Source organism: Lonchura striata, chromosome 9 (assembly GCF_050655825.1).
Source record: "Lonchura striata isolate lonStrDom1 chromosome 9, ASM5065582v1, whole genome shotgun sequence".
NCBI lineage: Eukaryota > Metazoa > Chordata > Aves > Passeriformes > Estrildidae > Lonchura > Lonchura striata.
Window position 1 is genome coordinate 27,161,301 of NC_140711.1, and position 18,953 is coordinate 27,180,253.

Below are 18,953 nucleotides of genomic sequence, written 5' to 3' on the forward strand. Positions count from 1 at the left end.
TAGTGGAAGGTTTCCCTGACCATGGCAGGGAGGTTAAAAGGAGAGGAGCTTGAAAGTCTTTTCCAAGACAAACCATTCTGTGATTTACCCAGAGAGCCCATCCTGCCTCAGGTGACTGGGTACCAAACCAAATGCAGTTCAGACCTTTGAAAGCTGTGGCTTCTTCATCAGAAGCATCTGGGAAGTTGCAGAAAGAACAGATTTTGAAACTGTTGGCCTGGGCTTGGCTGTGACTTAATTTTCTTCATTGAAGCCTACAAAAATTAGTTGGGGTTTTTTTCTTTCCCCCAGTTCCTCTCAGGGTCTGTGTTTCCATAAGGAAGGTGGCCCCGCTTTGGTGCCTGGAATGGGCTTACCTAGAAACAGAGGCCAGACAAAGTAAAAAAGATAAAAGCAGATATATTTATTGAAGGGCCTTCAGGTACATTAAGGGTAGGCAAAGCCTCCCCAAGGGGGTACACCCAAGATGGACAATGGTCATGACTTTCTCAGACAGATACAAGTTTGGTCTATGTATATATTGGGCTAATTCTCTAATAATAGCTTCTTGTAATGAAGTTATATACTCCCAATTAGCTCCCCACCCTGATTCACTTTTGTTTGTACTTTTTGGGGCCTGAGGCAGACGGTGTCCTCGGCTCTCAGGCTTAGAAGGATCTGACCAAAATGTGAAGAGAGCTTACTCTTTATGGAGTTCAGAGTTACACACTAATGCAGCACAGGATCTGAAAAATCTAAAATCTGAATGCATCAGGTTGGGGTTTTACCTGTCAAAACCGTGGATGGTTCCCCATGGAGCCCAGGGGTGCGGAGGTCCCCGGGGTGGTGGGTGGTGATGGAGGGTGTGCAGGAGCACCTGGAGCAGCAGTGACACACGGCCTGTGCCTCTCCTGCCCTGCGCAGGCTCTGCCAACATCAACGACCGCAGCATGCTGGGCAAGAGGGACAGTGAGATGGCCATCATCGTGCAGGACAGCGACACCGTCCCCTCCGTCATGGACGGCCAGGAGTACAGCGCCGGGCGGTTCGCCCAGTCCCTGCGCCTGCGCTGCTTCAGGTGGGTCTGGGCACGCAGGGAGGGCACTGAGCAGGGACAGGGGTGGCTGGCTCAGGCTTCACCTGCCCCCACAGCCTTTCAAACCCATGGGCTGCCACTGCCTGCCCAGGTTTAGCTCTGCTTGGCCTGGACTTAGCCCAGGGGTTTGCTGCTGTTTCCTCACACTGCTCCTGTTCACAGCTTGCTAGCTTGATTTTGCAAATTATTTCGCTCCAGGATTTCACTAGAAGAGCTCATAAACAAGTGGTATTTCCCCTCCAGATCCTGCTTGCACACTCTCAATCTTGGGTGGCAGTGTCACTTTTTTAAAGGAAGCTTCTTTGCTGGGAGCAGCCATCTGGCCCACAACACGGCCATTTTTAGTTTAAGATCTTTTTCTTTTTTTTTTCCCCCCACCCTATTTCCCATCTGGACAGTTACTGCACAGAAGAAAAGGAGAAAATCAAGCAGCTTTAGAACTGAGGGATTATCACAGGGGATGGGAGTGGGAGGGTGCTGGGAGCACACAAGGTTTGGCAAGTCCCAAGGAAACTTCTTGTCTCCTGGCATTTATCAAGAGGGGCGTGCCCAGTGTTTCAGCCTGTGTGAGCATCCATCCCTTTGTCTTCTCAGGGTTGTCCTTGGTGGCTCCGACCTCAATCCAGAACACCAGGATCCCGTCTGTGACAAATTCTTCAAGGAGGTGTGGATTGCCACAGCAGCTCGGAATGCCACCATCTTTGATAAAGTGAGGAGCACAGCAGCTTCCCCCTCCCTCCATCCCACACAGAGGCAGCAGATGGCAGTGGGAGCAGCAGCACAGGGAGGGCAAAGAGAGCAGGTCCAGTTCCCGGGGTTGGACATTCAGAGATGTTTTGCAGGAATGAGTAGTGTCAGATGCAAGAGCTGTGAACAAGCTGGTGCATTCTCAGTGTGACAGCACCCATGAAGGCAGCAGATCAGATTTCTCCTTGTGTTTGTATCAGCTGTAGCTCCAGTGAAAGGCCGTGGTGTAGTGACAACTTGTAATTAGCCACAGTGTAACTGGAGTAGAAGCAAATTTTACTTTTGTCTTTTAATGAGCTTTTGCAGTGATGAGAAAAGGCCCTGGAGCTTCTCCTCTGCCTGCTCCAGCCTCATCCTCCTGTCAGAGATCAGGCACAGACCTCTTCCCTCCCTATTCTCTGGGCTGTTAATTCAGTCACTCCCATCCTGGGGAATTTGCACTGGATGCTTGGTTCTTTCTCAGGAACTCTGCATTGCTGCATTTCCCTTACACTACAGTGACTTCTTTTTTCTGTTTTGAGCAGGTGTTTCGATGCCTTCCCAGTGACCAGGTGAATAATTTAACCCAACTGCGTGATTTCATCAACAAGCCCAAATTAGCAAATGATGATCCTGTGAAAGCAGCAGAAGAATTAAAAAAGATTCGTGGGTTTTTAGTACAATTCCCCTTCCGTTTTCTGGAGGAAGAGTATTTGCTTCCCTCCGTTGGAACAAAGGAGTCCATGGTACCCATGGAGGTTTGGACTTAAGAAGATGCAGACTGCTTGGCCTTTTAAGGTCATGTTCTCAGGAGAGAACTTAATGAAAAATATGGGATTTTGAAAAGTGAAAGAAGACTAAAAGTTTCTCCACCAAGGTAATGAGCCCTTCAGAAGGATTTTGGTGGAGGAACTTGAAGCAAATCAACACTAGCACACAAGAGGAACACAAAAACTTGGAAATGGTGGCAGTTGAGAAGTTTACTAGAGGAGTTACTTCTTCAGGCATGTTCTGAGCATCTGAAGGATGCAGGCTGCTTCCTAGGACAGGAACTGACTCCCAGTCGATGTTGTCACCACTGCCAGCTGTTTCCTGTGGCTGCGTTTGTACTGTGATCGTGCTGTGGCTGCAGAGGGTCCTGGGCTGCCTGTGCTGCCTCTCAGGCTTTGGGTATCTGCACACTGGCTCGCTGGAGTTCCCCATCTCACCCCTTCCACACACCATCAGAGCACGTTCTGCAGCCCTGCCACTGTTGGGAAGTGCCACTTGCTGCTGCCTTGGGCTGTCCTGCAGCTTTCCAAGTGTAGGTGTTTCACTTCTTAAAGGGAAACAGCCTAACAATCCTGTATCAGAATCAGCATTTCGGTCTCTTCGTCCCTTTCAGGGAAAAAATCCTCTTCCTATTGCAGCTGGAGCAATCAGCAGCCCTCAGGCTTGGAGAGGGCAGTCTCAGTGGAGCTGGAGGTGCTGGAGATCACTGGAGTTTGCTGGCCTTTGCAGGCACTGCACAACAGCTTGGTCCCACTGAGTGTGACTGTTTTCCTCAGGAGAGGATCAAGGTTCCAGCTCAAGCCTGAGGTGTCCAGAGCTGGGGGAAGCCAAGGCACTGCTGTAACAGGACTGAGACTCAAAAACCAGAGTGATCTGAACCGAGCTCTGCACTCTGCTTGTGCATTCATCTTGCAACATATGGGTAGATTTTCATTTCCATCCCTTTCCCTCTATTTAAAAGAAGGGAAAGGCCATTAAGCTGACATCATGCTCAGACCAAGCTGATGTGTGGATTTATAGATGGGATGAATGCAAGGGGGAAGGGGAGCAGATGAAAAAGCCTTGTCTCTGCTCTGCTTTGTTACTGAGCCAGCCACAACCTTGAGTTCAGTCATGCAGGACGTTTGTCTTCCCAAGCAGAGGTAAAACTCAGCATGCACATTCCAGTTTTCTATTGCTGTAAGGTTTCCAAAACTCTTTTGCACCTCCCTGTACAGAGAAGCAGCAGCTCAATCCAGCATCCTGGGAAAAACACTACAGTTCCTGGGTTAGGACCTCGTGTGGTGGGCACCAGCCTGGGTTTTACCCCGTGCTCCGTCCTGCAGAGAGGCCATGTCTCCCAATTTCATGTCCAGCTCCAACCTGAGGTGTTCCTGGCAGTCTGCAGTGCTGTCAGCTGCTGGAGAAATGGAGCATTAGGAAACACTTAAGGAGAGTTGGATATGGAGGAGTGGGAGGCTGAGCTCTTCTGCTGCCCCTGCATCTGGGCATCCCTTCCCTTCCCTTCCCAGGGTTATACCTGTACCCAACACTCCTTGGTCAAAAGGCCCAGTGAACTGGTATTTATTTTATATCACAGAAGAGTTTATTCTTTTTTCTGGCTTTTCCAACAGCTTTTAACTGGAAAAGAATCCCCCTGGTTGCCTAGTTATCCCCCAAACGTAGCTGGTATGACTTTTTAGCTGATTGCCTTCTGTGTTCAGACCTGTAAGTAGGCACCAGCTTATTCTGTCCTTGCTGCATCACCCAAGTAGGGAACAAGCCCCAGATGTTCTTCCAAATCTCAGCCCATTCCTACAGCCTCCAGAGTTTTATACCTGTGTTTTGTAGATGATGTTGCCTTTTACCCTCCTTTCTGGCATCTGTGGTCTGGTTCCCCTTTGGAAAGTGCATGTGCAGCATTTTATGTGATGGAGTCCAGGGGGTTGATGGTTTTACCTGGCATGCTGTAAGCACATAAATATGTTCCCTTGATTTTTTGTTCCCTTAAAAAAGCTGACCCGGGGTCACCCCCCACAGAGCCAAAGCAATGTGTGCCCTGACCATTTCCAATGGAGAAAGATCAAAGGTGCCCTGTGATTTCACATCAGTGCAGGTTCAGAGCTTTTCTCTCCTGATGTTTTTAGCTGTTGTAGTTTGACTGAAGCTGCTGACTTGAAACAATTACAGCCTGCCAGAGAATCCTTGTCAGTCACACAGATCCATGCTCAGAGTCAGAAAATGTTCAACCCCACCACCTACACACTGAACCTTGAAGTGTAACACTCCTGTCACCTTCTAAGTGCTCTTATTCTTCTCATCCTCATATTAGCGAAGGTTTTTATAATTGTTAAATTATCCCTTCATTGTCTTTTAAAATGAGAGGTTGCTAATTGTTGGGACTTCCTAACTCCAGAGGTGTTAACTCCCCCTCTGCCAGGCTGCTTTGGGGAACAACCACTCAGGTTCTGCAATGCTCAGCCCACTGTGTGATAGCTGCTGGTCCCCAGTGACACAGCAGAGCCATGGAGGGAGATGTAATTGACTGATTTGGTATGAAAAGGTGCTAATTAAGAAGGTCTTTCATTGTTGAGGTAGCAGACAGGCCTGGTGTTGGCTCTCTGTCTTGGGAGGAGGTTTCCCTCTGTGGGAACAAGAGGCACTGCACTGACCATCCCTACCTTGTGTTGCTGCTAAATTCCTGACACCAGGAATTTAGAAACATTCAAATACAAGCAGGGTGTGCAGCCTCAGCACAGTGAGGAGATGCCAGCATCTCCAGGAACTTGTGGGGCCACCAAGTTCCCTATGGAAGCAGCACTGCTCCCTCCAAACAGACAGCAGGGCTGGAGCCACTCCGGTGAAGGTCCTGCTCATTCACACCCCGGGCTGTGCTGTTTGGAGCTGGCCCCTTCTGTCCTGTCTGCTTCACGTTTGTTTCTTATATTAAGAAGCCCATGAAGTTGAACACCTTGAGAGAGTTGATCTGTGCACCTGAACAATCACTACTTCTTAGTCTGTCATACCAGCGTGGGCCTCGAACTGGAGCAGGTCACCCACGATACCCAGAGCTGGAACAGGTAATGTGGATTCGAGCACTGGCAACCCCAGAAACACCAGCTGTTTCTTGTGGCATTTATTTGTTAAAGCTATAGGAAATGAGAACTTCTCCCAGGCTCAGACATTATTTTGTAATTCAACCCAAGTAGAACACTTATTTTCCCTTTAATTTATTCTTTAACAGGTATTGCTTTGAGAACTCACGCTCGTTTCCTTAAATTTTAATAGTCTGATATTTTAAAATATGTGTTTTGTTGTATAGGTATTGGACTGGATAAATGTTTCACTATAAAGTTAATGCATGATTTAAAAAATGAGGGATAAAATGTCATTGTCTGCAAGAAGAACTGTACTAAAAAAACAATTTATAAGAGAACCACTCCAGTGCTTCATGGAAGAGGCAAAGAGATCAGCTCAGTATCTGATCTCTTGGTCTCAGTTTGTCCCGTGACTTGGTGAGCTGTGCTCCATTAAACCTCAAGCACTCCATTTTCTTTTCTTTTGATCAAGTTTCACAGCATGATTTTGCAATCCTGGTGCTGTCCCTGGGAGAACCTCAGTGCAGGTGTTGCCTAGTTGGGACTTCTCCATTAATAATTTCCAATATCTTTTTTTCCTTCCAGAGGGAGCATCCCTGTACAATCAAGTGCAGATGTGCTGTTGTTGTTTCAGTGTAACAAGCCTTGAACACTTGCAGCAACACTTGAACACATTCAGGGCAAAATCTGGGCACAGAGCTGCGTTTGTGGGGACACTCCCATACAAGTATGAGAGAAATGTAGGATAATGTCATTTTCCTCTCCTGCTGCATGCAGAGCCCCAAATCCATGCTGGGCTAAGCTGTCCCCTCTCACCAGCAGCAGAGCCTTTCATGGTGTGGTGGCAATGGAGAAGAAAACCATGGTCTCCAGAGCAGGATATGAGCAGAGCTTGGCACCCCTTGGGTGCCCCACGAGATGTGAACACACTGTCACAGCTCGTGGCACTCACTCTGCAAATGGTTTCAACCAAGCAATGGCTGCAGCACTGCTAAGATCCTGCTGAAACCAGGAGCTTTTCAGAATCCTGCTTTAAACCCAGAGTGTAACTTCATGGCAGTGAATCAAGGTATGTGAATCTCAGTGCATCAAAGTGGAGCCCCACTAACCACACATCGACCACTGAATGCAATGATCTTCTTGGGGTGTCACTATTTTTTCCCCTATTTTCCTTTCCCTGCCTGCTTTCTTGTTATATTTTCCAGTATTTGTGATAATTCCATTTTTAACCTTCCAGTGTATTTTCATAAAATCTCCTCTATGTAAATAATTCCAATTTTCCCTAGTCCTGACACTAGGGAAATGAAAAAAAGAACGGCGACATTTTGGGAATGTTTTGTTGTTTTTTCGGTTTTTTAAAAAATTGTTTCTAGCTAAACTAATCCACAAAAGGAGAGCTTCCACTTGGGGTGTGAGCGCAGGTCTCTGTGCGTCCCTCCCTTGACAGTGCTGCTGTGATACTGAATATCCCTTCTGTGAAGGCTGCTGGATTTCAGTCTTGTGTCTTTGTTCCTGCTAACGATGGCTTTCCTTTCCACTCTGTTTGTATTTGGTAAATGAATGTGTATTAATGGACTGAAAATACAACCGATCATGTCAGAACGTTTGGCTTTGGTGTCGTTTCTCCTTGGTTTGGGGGCCTCACCCTGCCTTGGGATGAGTTCTGTCCTTACTCTGTATCAGCAGCCAAGATGTGAGGGGGAAAGGCCCAGAATAACAATAAAAATGGATAGACTTGAGTCATTTAAGTTTTCCTGGGAGAAAGAAATTGCTGGGGTGAAACAGCATAGAAAGAAAATTGGACTTCTTAAATAGATTAAAAAGTTGTGTTTTAAAGGAGTTTTAATAATCCAAAAGCATTATGAAAGGCATAGACAAAAATGCTTTGTCTCCAAAATAAAATTAACTTGCCCCTGTCTCTTTTAACTTTCCAGTAAAGGAAATTCAGCGGAGAGAGAGGAAGAAGCAGCTGCCTGTTGTCCTCCAGGGGCAGAAGAGATTAATAAAGCATCAGTGGCATTTCCAAGCTCTCTTGCAAACTGAAAACATATTAACTTCTCCATTTCTTAGGTCTCATCTCCTTCCTCAGATGCCAGAGGGCTCTCTACATCTTCAGAACTTCCAATCTGTGTCCTCGACAGACACAATAAACCAAGACAACAGAGCCAGAGGGTGAGGCAGGGCTTGGTAAGAGACATCAGGACTGACATCAGAGCCACTCAGGAGTGACACTGTCAGCTTCTGCTGCCACTCCAGCATCCCCCTGCTGATTCAATGCCTGCTGAATCCCACCTGGGCTCCTGAGGAGGAGATCCAGCAAGCAGGAGAGATGTGGAACCTGACAGTCGCTGCAGGTACTGAGCCCAGGGGTGCTGGGTGGCAGCAGGGTGGGGTCACACAGGGCAGCCAAGCTGAGGCTGAAGGTGTCCTGCTGGCCTTGCTTGGTTCCCCTGCCAGCAGCAGGAGAGTTGTGGGATCACAGTTGAGATTGTCTTGATGTGAAGTTAATGTGAAACTGGAAGTGGTCATGAACCTAGGGAGTTCGGGTATGGGTTTGTAGGAAGGATCCCTTCCCTTTTCTACATAGTGTTCATTTTCCTCAGTAGCTGGCAGGTTCAAGTAGGGGCCCAACTCGAGGACACTGTTGCTGTTTTTGCTGTTTGCCCTCTCCTACAGGACCCGACTTCATTCACATCCATCTCTAAAAGCAGAAGTGAATGCCAGCCTATGGCTGTGGCTGGCACTGACTGTGCAGGGAGGCAGGAACACGATGGCAAAACTCCCCCTGACGTTCCCCCGACCAGAATGTTCCTGTTTGCTGGCTGGAGGCTTTGCAAAGCCTCAATTTGATGGCTCCTGGCTGAGCAGCCCACGCCTACCCTGTACACAAAGTGCCCTTGCCAGAGTGTGTAACAACCTGTTCTTCCCAGGATGGATTTCTCCAGCCATTTTTTGTGCCGAGGCTGTTCCTGCCTCCTCCCACAGGTCAGCTCCTCCATCGTGGATGTGTCCACAGGAACCCTGTGCCAGGGGCAGGAGGAATCCTCTCATCCACCCCAGCACCCAGCACATCTGCTCTCTGGCCCTTTGTTGGCATTTATGAACCAAGCTCTCAATAACATCAATTTTAATGAGTGCCAGCCCTTTGCATGCATGAAATCATCAATATGCTGTAGTTATTTTTGGTCTGAGGAGGAAAACAGGGAAGAAAGGAAAAAAGAAGGTTTTGTGAGCCAGGTCTAAGGGTACATGAAGAAACAGGTTTCTTCTCACTGCTAAAAATCAATTTATTTTAGTTTCTCTGCAATTGTGCCGGCTCTTCACATTTTCAAGTACAGCTCTGAAGCGCTGATGCAGTGGAGCAAAGGTTTGAAGAGCTTGAATCACAACAGCACTGTGAATAAAATGCCCGATTTTTTTCTTATTGGAAAAATTAAAAGTGACAGCTTCAAAATTGGTTCCACTGCTTTGATTGATTAGACAGAATATTTAGCTCAAAATGATTATGACAAGATTTTCTACAGAGGCTCATGGCTGGGATGGAAATTAATTTGGAGAAAAGGAGAGGAGGAGTTGTTAAAAAGAAATTATTCTGCTAAGGAAACTGTTTATCCCCAGAATCTGAGATGAGTAATCGCTCCATATTCAGCCTGATCTCAATAATTAAATATTCGGTGAGTGTCTATGTGATGACAAAGGATAGGGGGACAGGTAGTGTTAATAAGGCTCCACAGGTGTCTGTCCCCTACTCAGGGCCCAGCAGGTGGCCTGTCTGTAGGGAATATCTGCCTGGAAAACCTGCCCTGGACCAAGGGTTGGGGTTCAGCTGGAGTCCTGCTGGGGCAGGTGGGCTGGAGGTCACCCACTGGAAGCTGAGGGCCCTGAAGGTGCTGTGGCCACAAGGGAAGTTCAGGTAAGAGCTGGACCCACCTCTCCAGCCCAGGGCCAAGCACAGCTTACAGCAGGCACACACAAGGCTGCTCCAGTGTCTCCAGCTGCTCTCTTGCTCTGGATCCAGCCTGGAATGGGAGAGCTGAGGCCACCTGGGAGGGAGGGGACAGGCAGGCTGGGCTGTCACCCAGGGAGATACCAATAGGAGAATCACAGAATGATTTGGGTTGGAATGGACCTTAAAGCTCATTTTGTTCCACCCCTACCCTAGGCAGGGATACCTTCCACTATCCCAGGTCACTCCAAGCCCATCCAGCCTGGCCTTCCAGGGATGGGGCAGCCACAGCTTCTCTGGACACCCTGTGCCAGGGCCTTAACCCCACACAAGAGGAAGAATTTTTCCCTTCTCATTTAGAAGTGATTTCCCCTTGTCCTGTAACTCCAGGCCCTTTAAAAAAGTTTCTCTCCATCTTTCTTGCAGGCTTCCTTTTCAGGTACTGAAATGCTATAATTAGGTGACTCCAAAGCCTTCTCCTTTCCAGGCTGAACAATCCCAATTTTCAGCCTTATAGCAGAGGTGCTCCATACCTCTGTCCCATCTCATGGCTCTATCCTGCTGCTGGTGTCCTGCCTTTGGCATTTATCCAATTCATCCTTGCTCCTTTCACTAAACAGGCAGAAAAGTGTTTCTACTCTCTTCACTGGCTTATTTTCCTTATTCCATTCTTTATCAGACAAATGCACATTAAAGGGCCCAGCCAAGCCCAGCAGACTCACAGGCTGGAACCTGCACTTTGTGCATCCAAGACAGAAATGGGGTCCTTCAGGAGAGGACTCAGGCTCCTTGTCCAGCATTTTTAAATTTCAACTTGAAAAATAGTTTGGAGACTTTGAGTTGTGTGGTGTTTTTTTTGGTTTTTGGGTTTTTTTACATTTTAGGTTTTCACATTTCAGACATTCTTCCTCTTAAAATAGGTACATAATTTATGAACTAAAATATAAAAGGACTGTAACTGCAGAAATGTGAAGTAGGTACTGTATATGGAAGTAATTGAAAGTGCAGTTTATGTTTTTCTTTATACAGAAAAGCTCCACTTTGACCAGTATCAGATATGGAACAAGGAAACTGCAGAAATAAAGACAGCCATAGCCACAGGCCACAGCTGCAGCCACAGACCAGCACAGCACTTACAGGATGTTTTTCCATGGGTGTCTCCTGTCTCACACACAGGGAATCCTGGATAATCCCCACATATCTTTTAGGACTGTGTGTTGGCCAGCACATCCTGTCTGGAAAGAGTAATGCAGATGTAACCTGGGCGTTTAATCACATGTAGGAATTTAGGCTGTGCTGGGGCCACATTGCAGCAGCCCCAAGATCACTTTTAGGTAACAATCCACCTAATCCACACTTTCCAGAGACAGGTCACTCTTAGGTAACAATCCACCTGACTCTTCTTGGCCTGGCAGCTGTTCTGTCCAGGTGTGTGGGGGCAAGCAGAGCCATGGCTGGGGGAGGCCGTGCCTGCAGCTCCTGGGCTAAACTGAGCTGCATCTTACAGGGACCTCATGTTGTGAGTGACACGCTCATCTCCACACCTGTGCTTCCACTTTGGGTTAAACCTGCCACCAAAACAATGCTGACTGCAGCTGGGGACACGCCTGGAGCCCTGCCAGGTAAGACCTTGGAGGATTTCTCCATGGTGCTGCTCACCTCCATCCCCTCCAGCACCAGGAAGGACCACGGGAAGGTGGTGCTGCAGTGCTGGGGCCCGATATTGCGCTGGTGCACGGCGATGGATAAAACACACCTAAGGGGAAAAAAAAAATACATATAAAAAGCCTTGCTGGAGAGATGGTTTGCAGCGGATCCAAACCCTCCCTGCAGCCCAGGGCTGGCTGGCCGCGTTCCTCTAGAGGGTGCTGCGGGCTCAGCCTGCGCTGCCCCGGGAGGGGCTGCCCGCTTTGCTGGGAGCCTGCGAGCCCCCACCCCGCTCTGCCAGGTCCTGCAGGTCCCTGCAGGTCCCTACAGGTCCCTACAGGTCCCTGCAGGTCCCTACGGCCACAGCCGAGCTGCGGGACGAGGCTGCAGCTAAACCACAGGAGCCCCGCCGGCCCCCGTCCTCCAGCCTGGTCCTGCGGGGTGTCCCCCACATCTGGCCTTGCAGCTGGGGGCTCGCAGGTCGGCATCTCCCCCTCCCTCTGAGCACGGTCACGCTGGGACATTTTTAAATGAAGTACTACGCGTACCGTGACTTGTCTGGCTTAAATGCATTCCCTGCTGAACGTGTCCTTCCCAGAGGCTGCCTTGGCTCTCCAGTGGCTCGCTGCAATATGTATCTCCACTTTGTTTCCTTGCAGACCATATCTGTATGACATCGATTGTACTGGCTACGAATGCTTACAAACCTATTTCCTGCTGCAGGATGATCACATTATACAAAATTACACACTCTAGGAATTTCTCCTGAGATCCAGCTGGGTACAGGCTGGAGTGGCGGAGGAGCCGGAGCGTGTGCGGAATAATGAATCACTCATTCAAGCTGACTTCAAGCTCTTGGGTTGTGCGAGCATGTGGTGAGCTGCACTAGCTGCTTACTGCTCCAAAAAAAGCCTGAAACACCTAAATCATTCCAAATTTGGTTTCCACTGTGTGTACACTTTCTGGGTCTTGCCATTTCATTATTATTGTTTTTACCATACCAGAAAGGTTTCTGCAGAACTTATTCTAAATGTCACAGCAGGAGAAGTCTCCATGAGCTGAGACATGCTGCTCCAAACAGAGACTATCTCAGCAGGAGCAAAATCCATGCCCACAAGGTTCCTACCCTCGGAAGAGACACAGTATTGCTTGTCCTGTGTCACTGGTAGTGATGGCAGCAGCAGCAGCATTGGATGGATTTGCATTGCAGCACCATGGGACACCTTCCCAGGATGCTGGGATGCCAAGGGATCTAAAACCTCAGCATTTCCCTGGCTTGGAAATCTCACAGCCTAAGATGGGACAGAGCTGCCTGGAAATCATGGAGATGCTGTTTGCCCTCGAGAAGGGCATGCAGAGTTTTTCTCTAAACAAGGAAGCTGATGCTTTTCTTTGACCCACTGCTGGATCTGTCTAGCCAAGCCATGTGCTGTAGTGTCACAGGAGGGACATGGAGATGAGCACGATGAAGCCCCTGATGAGGAGCACAAAGCCCATCAAGCTGTGCTGGCTGTCCCTGAGAGCAGGGCACTGGCACAGCTGCAGTGCCAGGGCTGCAGCGTGGCACACTGCAACACCAAGAAACCTGACCCTCCACCTTCCTCCTCTTCCTGGCCAAGCTGCTCCAGGAGCAGCTCTCTCCTGCCCCACGCTGTTTCCTCTGGCCTGGTGAAACACCTCTTCCCTGGTATCCAGCTATGTTTTATCCACTGTTCCATCATTATCTGCCAGCTCAAAAGGCTGGAGCACGTTTGTTAGCTAAAGATTTCCTTTTAGGGAGCTGGCGGCAGATTATCCTGGCTGTTTCTAGCAATGTGTAATCTAAGCTGTCACCCACATTTCCAAAATTTTACTTCTGGCAAGGCTGCAGCAAGGCTGGAGTGGAGCTGAGGGGTTGGAGAGCCTTCCTCACGCTGGATGGATTGTCTCTTTGACCTGGAACCTCACCAGTCCCATCACCTCCACCCTCAGGTCATCTGAATTTAACTTCAGTTTTTTTAACCTTCTCAGGGATCATATTCTATTGCTTTCCTTAGGCTATGACTTCCAGTTGTTTATTTTAAAATAAGAGCTAAAAGTCATATATGGACACATGGTTCCAAGACCTGCAAAAGTGCTGAATCTTGTGAGAGCTGGGAGAAAAATCAAGCAAGCTGCCTCCACAGAAACACTTCAGACACACCATTTGTAAGACCCACAGTTGCCAAGCAGGCTTGTGTACTCCCCTTTTGTTCATCATAACTTTTGTTTATATCAACTTCTGCAAAGGGAATTTAGCAGAGGATTTACTGGCACAGAATTTTTTTACAATTTTCCCATGTGGCACATCCACACACCCGGGTGTGTTTTAGAAAGTGCCCAGCCTCTTGTGATAATCTGAAGAGACATTTCCCTTCAGTGCCACGTGAGATAACGTCACTTTGACCCCATATGTTTCTTTCTTTCTGACTAAATGGCTGCTGTGCTTAATCTGAACTCAGTATAAAGCTGATGTGCTCGTTATGTTCTCACATTCCTTTATCTACAAAGCCAGGACCTGAAACAAAACCCAGGCAATTCTGTAAGGGCAAACACAACTGTTTTGCATGCCTGGAAGAAATTGTTGTCTTACAGGTTTTTTCATTATTTTAATGGGTAATCCCAGGCCAGCTGCATCTCAGCTCTAATACTAGATCAAGTTAGAGACTGAAAAGTAATGAAAAACCAGGCTGAAAGACAGCCTGCGTGTTTCATGAGCTCAAGTCCTATTTTTCATAAGCAACCTGGGCTTTTAGTAGCCTAACTGCCATCTACTACCAGCTGGACTAGCTCTTAATGCTCAGTTTTGCAGAGGAAAAGGCTAATTCTCTTTCAGTGAACAGTGTATGTCAGCTACAGCAAATGCAAACCTCAGACTTTGCTGTGCGTGTCCTCTGGTGCTTCTGAGAGCTCACAAAGGGCTAAACCCACCACCTGCCTGTGTGGAGGATGGTGGATTTTCTGTCAGGATATGGCTAACCTGCTTCTTAAGATGTTGTGTAAAGCACTGAAACCTTCTATAACTATTAAATAATTCAGAGAAATTTTGCAGAGAGGTCCTTTGTGGGGTTGTCAGCACCTCCCCTCTGTGCATTTTGGTGAGATGATGTGGTACAGCATGGCTTTATCCCCTCTGTCCAAGCATGTGGTAGAAGGGAACCAACAGGACACAACTCACCACAATCAGCTTTGGTCAAGTAGGACTTGGGAGTGGGCTGGACCACTGACTCATTTTTACATCTCCCTTGGCAAGCACTGGGGAGGACGATTCTTACTGTCAGGACAGGTTGGAGCTCTTCCAGTATCCAAGGGCACAAAAACTCCCCCTGCCTTTGCCACTGTCCCAAGCCTTTCAGCTGACTCCTCGGCAAAGGCTGGGTTAGAAAAGCACCAGTATCAAAGCACCACTAACAGAGCATGTAACAACAATGTGCTTGGTTTTGGGAGATGACTCAGCTTTCCAGAGCCCTGCACTGAACATGGCTGGAACACCACTGAGTGCCTCGGACAGCAGCAATGGACAAAGAAGTCACTCTTCAGTCGCTGCCATCTGTGGTGTGTCTCTTCCCAGTCATCTCCATGTGCTTTTAGACTCTTGTAACTCTCGGGGGTGGCAAAGGTCTTGGCAACCTCTGTTCAGGCTGCAGTACTGCATGTGCTAGGAGCCACAAACTGAGGAATACAAATTTCTGAGTTAATTAAATATATAATGACATTTTTTTAAGTCTCTCTAATACTGTGGCTGCTTTGAGCCTGTAGGGGACAGAATTTCAAAGGAAATTTTCCAGCTTATCCCTCCCATTCAGAACTGGTGCACAGAGGAACTGGGTCTCAGTCATGTCTTCATCGTTTGGGGTTGATGTAATTTGCTTACCAAGGTTCTCCTGAGTGTCCTGTCTATTCCCAGCTGATGGTTTTCTTGTAGTAACCTACTCATGAGAGCCCAGACTGCAGGCTCAGATGTGGGCAGGGCTTCCCCCTGCTCCGAGGATCAGCCCACTCTTTTCTGCTTTCTTAACTGAAGATGGAGTCACTCCAGTGAACATGCAGAACGCCTTCAATAGATATTTTCAAAACCACACAGTTTCCTGCCTGGTGTTTCGGTAGTTATTCAGAAATCACATGTTAACACTAAAGTCATCAGCTTGTTTAAATGTACCCGTTTTATTTTGATCTATATATCCTCTTGCTGACAGGATATATAGGTCACACAAGTGTGACAGTGCTTTTCCCATCTTGGATGCTCCTTCATTCCCAGGTTCCTACTGACCAGTAGAAGGTCCCCTTGTCCCTTCCTCCTGGGTTTGCCTGCCATGGGTACAGATGTGTCAGTCAGTGTATATGAACTCCACAGGACCCCCTGGCCCAAAGCCAGCCTCCATCCACATCCCTGCGGCAGGAGGCCTTCCATATATAAATCCAGACTCAAGTGCCTCCTCTCTGAGATGGTGAAGTGGTATTTTTGGGTGCTCTGGTAATGATTTTCTCTTTCAGCAAGTCAGAAAAACTTTTTTAAGCTTTTCCTTGTTATGACACGACCTAGAACATCCCCCTCCTTCTTTTTTTTTTTTTTAAACCATTTTCATCTAACTCCAGGAGGAGTGCTTTCATAGACTGCCACATCTCCATGAAGGCATGAGGAAGTAAACACCTCTGAGCAAAGCCTCCCCAGAAAGGCAACAGCAGTTGGCTCAAACTCCGTCTTCCTACTCAAACCTCACACTTTAAGCTCTACTCAGACGATTATTTCAACTTGCTTTAAGTACCTCCAGTTGTTTTCTGACTTGCTTCTGCTTTGAGCCCTGATGATGAGTGGCAAGCATGAAAACACTTGCAAAGTCTATTCTGTAGTTTAACTTTTTACTTTTCTATTTTTTTGTGTGTGTATAAAAGACTTATGCCTTTTGAAGGGGAAAGTGGCAAGTATTCAATGTGCATCCAGCATGGCAGAAGCATCATGTGTTTGTGGCCCTATCTTCTTTGCAGAATAAATCTCACAGCCATTGCGAAGACACTGATAATTAAAAAAAAAAAAAAAAAAAAAAGGGGAAATCTGGAAAAATATATATGCCCAGGAGGTTTTGGACCTGTATTGCCTCCAGTCTCACAGGTCTCAGAGAACCCTGTATGCCTGGCTGCCACCAAAGCCCTGTGGGACCTTTGTTGTCAGTACGTTTGCCAACTGCAGCTCCAGTTTCGTAACCCCTTTCCCAAGGAGAGATGTTGAACACTACCCACACCTCAGGATAGATTATAATTTCAAAAAAAAAAAAAAAAAAACCTCACTGATCCTGAAATGTGTCTTAATTAACTCTCAGCAATTTGCATTCGACAAAAGATAGAAGCCAGTTTCTCTTGTTCTGCTGATCTGTGCTTCATGCCAGATGGGGGTGGCTTCGGGTCAGGTGTTTCCCAGACCTGGGGCTGTCTTTGGGATGCAAGGCAACCCAGGAGAGAAAAGGGAAAGAGAAAAAATAAATACTGGTTTGCTTAGGGTAGCTCAGCTCCAGACTGATCCGCATAAAAAACGTATTGGGATGATAAATAATTTTGATAAAAGGCACTTGACAAATGGAGCAGCTGTTCCACCCCGAAGATGGGGCTGTAAATCCAGTATTTATAGGCAGGGGGCTCCCAAAGGACTTCCCTGCTGTGGCAGGTGGGTTCTGGGGAACATCCCTGTTCTGGCAGCTCATGCATTCTGGATCTTACACATACTAATATCATCCCTGAGATGCAGGGCAAGAAATTAGTATTCCTCAGCAGGACTGTGGGGACGTGGCTTGCTGGGGGCAAGGCCATGTTAGGTTTTCTGCAAGCAGTGCAAAAATGGGGTTTTGATTGGTTTCTAACCAGTCGCAATTGGCACATTTTAAATGACTATAAAAGACCTGACACCCTCCTGAAGAGTAGGGTCGCCCTTTAATGTTTTCTTTTTTCTTTGTAGATGAGGCACAAAGGAAAGAGGTTAATTGACAAAAGGAAGTCCTGCATCAGTAGTGTGAAGTGTTCCCAAATAGCAACCTAAAATCGTATTGCCAAAAGGACATGATAAAGCCCTGATGCTATAGCCAGGCTGAGGAGAGAGACATCAGCTCCTGCTGCATCTGCTGGGGAACCACACACATTTTATTACAAACATCTCTGCTTTAGCTAAAACCTGAAATTTTACATTTAAATTTTAGCATTCTGGTAAATGATACAGAGTGTCTCAAAGGATGTGGGTGCTTGCTACCCTGGAGAAGCCTTCTTCAGCTCAGGCCAGGCACAGAGTGAGTCTGAGCTACATAAACCAGGCACGGGCACAGCAAGCACTCCTGCTGCTTTTGGCAACATACTGGGGGTGGCTTCCAGGCTGGAGTGTCCTTGGTGGCTTTGGTCCACAGTGGCAGTCCTCAAGAGAAGACAAAAGCAAGGGCAACAGAAGGGGCATAAAGAAAACCCTGTGCTGGTCCTCAGCATATATTTTGCTCCCTCAAATATTTTGGGGAAGAACCCTGCAGTGCTGTGGGTGAGTTAACCTGGAAGTGAACCATCCCCTGTCTCTTTCCCCGTGGTGTCCCAGGAATTTGCTGTTTGAGTGTACCACTCTGTTTCCTGATAAGAATATGTAGAGGAAGGGTTTTCCAAAGAGCCCTTGTTGATTTTCCATTTACTCCCCAATCACAGAGGTTTGTACTTACACAATGCTTGAGTAAGGGAGTGATGCACTATCTACAGGGGATTTTTCTTTTGTATACAGCTATAGGAAAAATCCTGGCAGCAGGGTTCACTCATGTAGTCCTGCTCTGCTCCAAGGATGCAGTGGAAAAACACTTCTCTCCCTGGAGAGGAACCCTCATCAGCAGGAGGACGAGCAATCAGTAAGTGATAATGAATCAGTTAAAGTGCATTTGAGATCAATAGATGTCGGTTAGGACACATGTAGCCAGTCATTTCTGAGTCTCTTTTATCACAGCTGCATGTTAGCCTAAACCCCAATTATTATGCATTTTATGGAGTATAAATTTTTCAGCATTCTCTGTTTAGTTTGGGCAGAGTCCTTTAAGTACTGTCTTACAAGGGTTAACAGCGGGGCAAACCAGCCTGGACTTAGGACACCAGAAAAACTGGGGCTACATGGTCACAGAATTATTGTGGAATAAATCATATGTTGGTGCCCAAACATGCTTCCCTGTTTGCTTCATTCCTCATCTTGATGATCTTTTGAAGAATGATCCAAAGCCCAAAGCACCTGAAGCTGTTGCTAATTGGGCAAGGGCTTATGTGTCACTTAGATTTACTCATCCTACATACACTCCCTCACAATATAATTAACGGCGATGGCACTGTTAGGTAATTAAATTTAGTTTTAGGCAGAGGTCAAATGACCTGGATAGCTTATATGGGGGCTGATGCCCTTCAATGAGTAAATCAAAAATAGTTATTTCAGGGTCCTCCACTGCTGACAGCAGAGCTTTGGGTCATTAAGGTGCTCATTGCTCACCAAGGCCTGTGGGAAATATGGAATTTTCACATGTGCCCACTTTCCAAATGGAAATGAAATCAGAAAAACAATGACCTGTCACAAAATGATCCCAGTGTGTGGCAGAAGAAATGGAAATGGAGCTGATAAGGGATGTGGGGACTGAGCTGGGAGGGCTGTGTGCTTCTTCCATGGTTATTGCTTCATGAAGGATGGGGTGTTGTAACT

General features: G+C 47.3%; 1 protein-coding gene and 1 long non-coding RNA gene across 5 annotated transcripts in view; one reads left to right on the plus strand and one right to left on the minus strand.

Moving 5' to 3' along the window:
- PLD1 (phospholipase D1) overlaps positions 1 to 7,251 on the plus strand; it is a 75,572-nt gene extending 68,321 nt beyond the window's left edge. For all 4 annotated transcript variants that reach the window (XM_085587360.1, XM_085587359.1, XM_021548246.3 and 1 more), the window contains 3 exons: positions 904 to 1,057; positions 1,670 to 1,784; positions 2,347 to 7,251. In XM_085587360.1, coding sequence (XP_085443486.1) covers positions 904 to 1,057; positions 1,670 to 1,784; positions 2,347 to 2,571 — 494 coding nt within the window. In that variant the 3' untranslated portion in view covers positions 2,572 to 7,251. The remainder of the gene's footprint in view (positions 1 to 903; positions 1,058 to 1,669; positions 1,785 to 2,346) is intronic.
- LOC146766693 (uncharacterized) overlaps positions 213 to 18,953 on the minus strand; it is a 28,958-nt gene continuing 10,217 nt past the window's right edge. The window contains exon 2 of the long non-coding RNA XR_014957254.1: positions 213 to 11,351. This is a non-coding gene — a long non-coding RNA (uncharacterized LOC146766693). The remainder of the gene's footprint in view (positions 11,352 to 18,953) is intronic.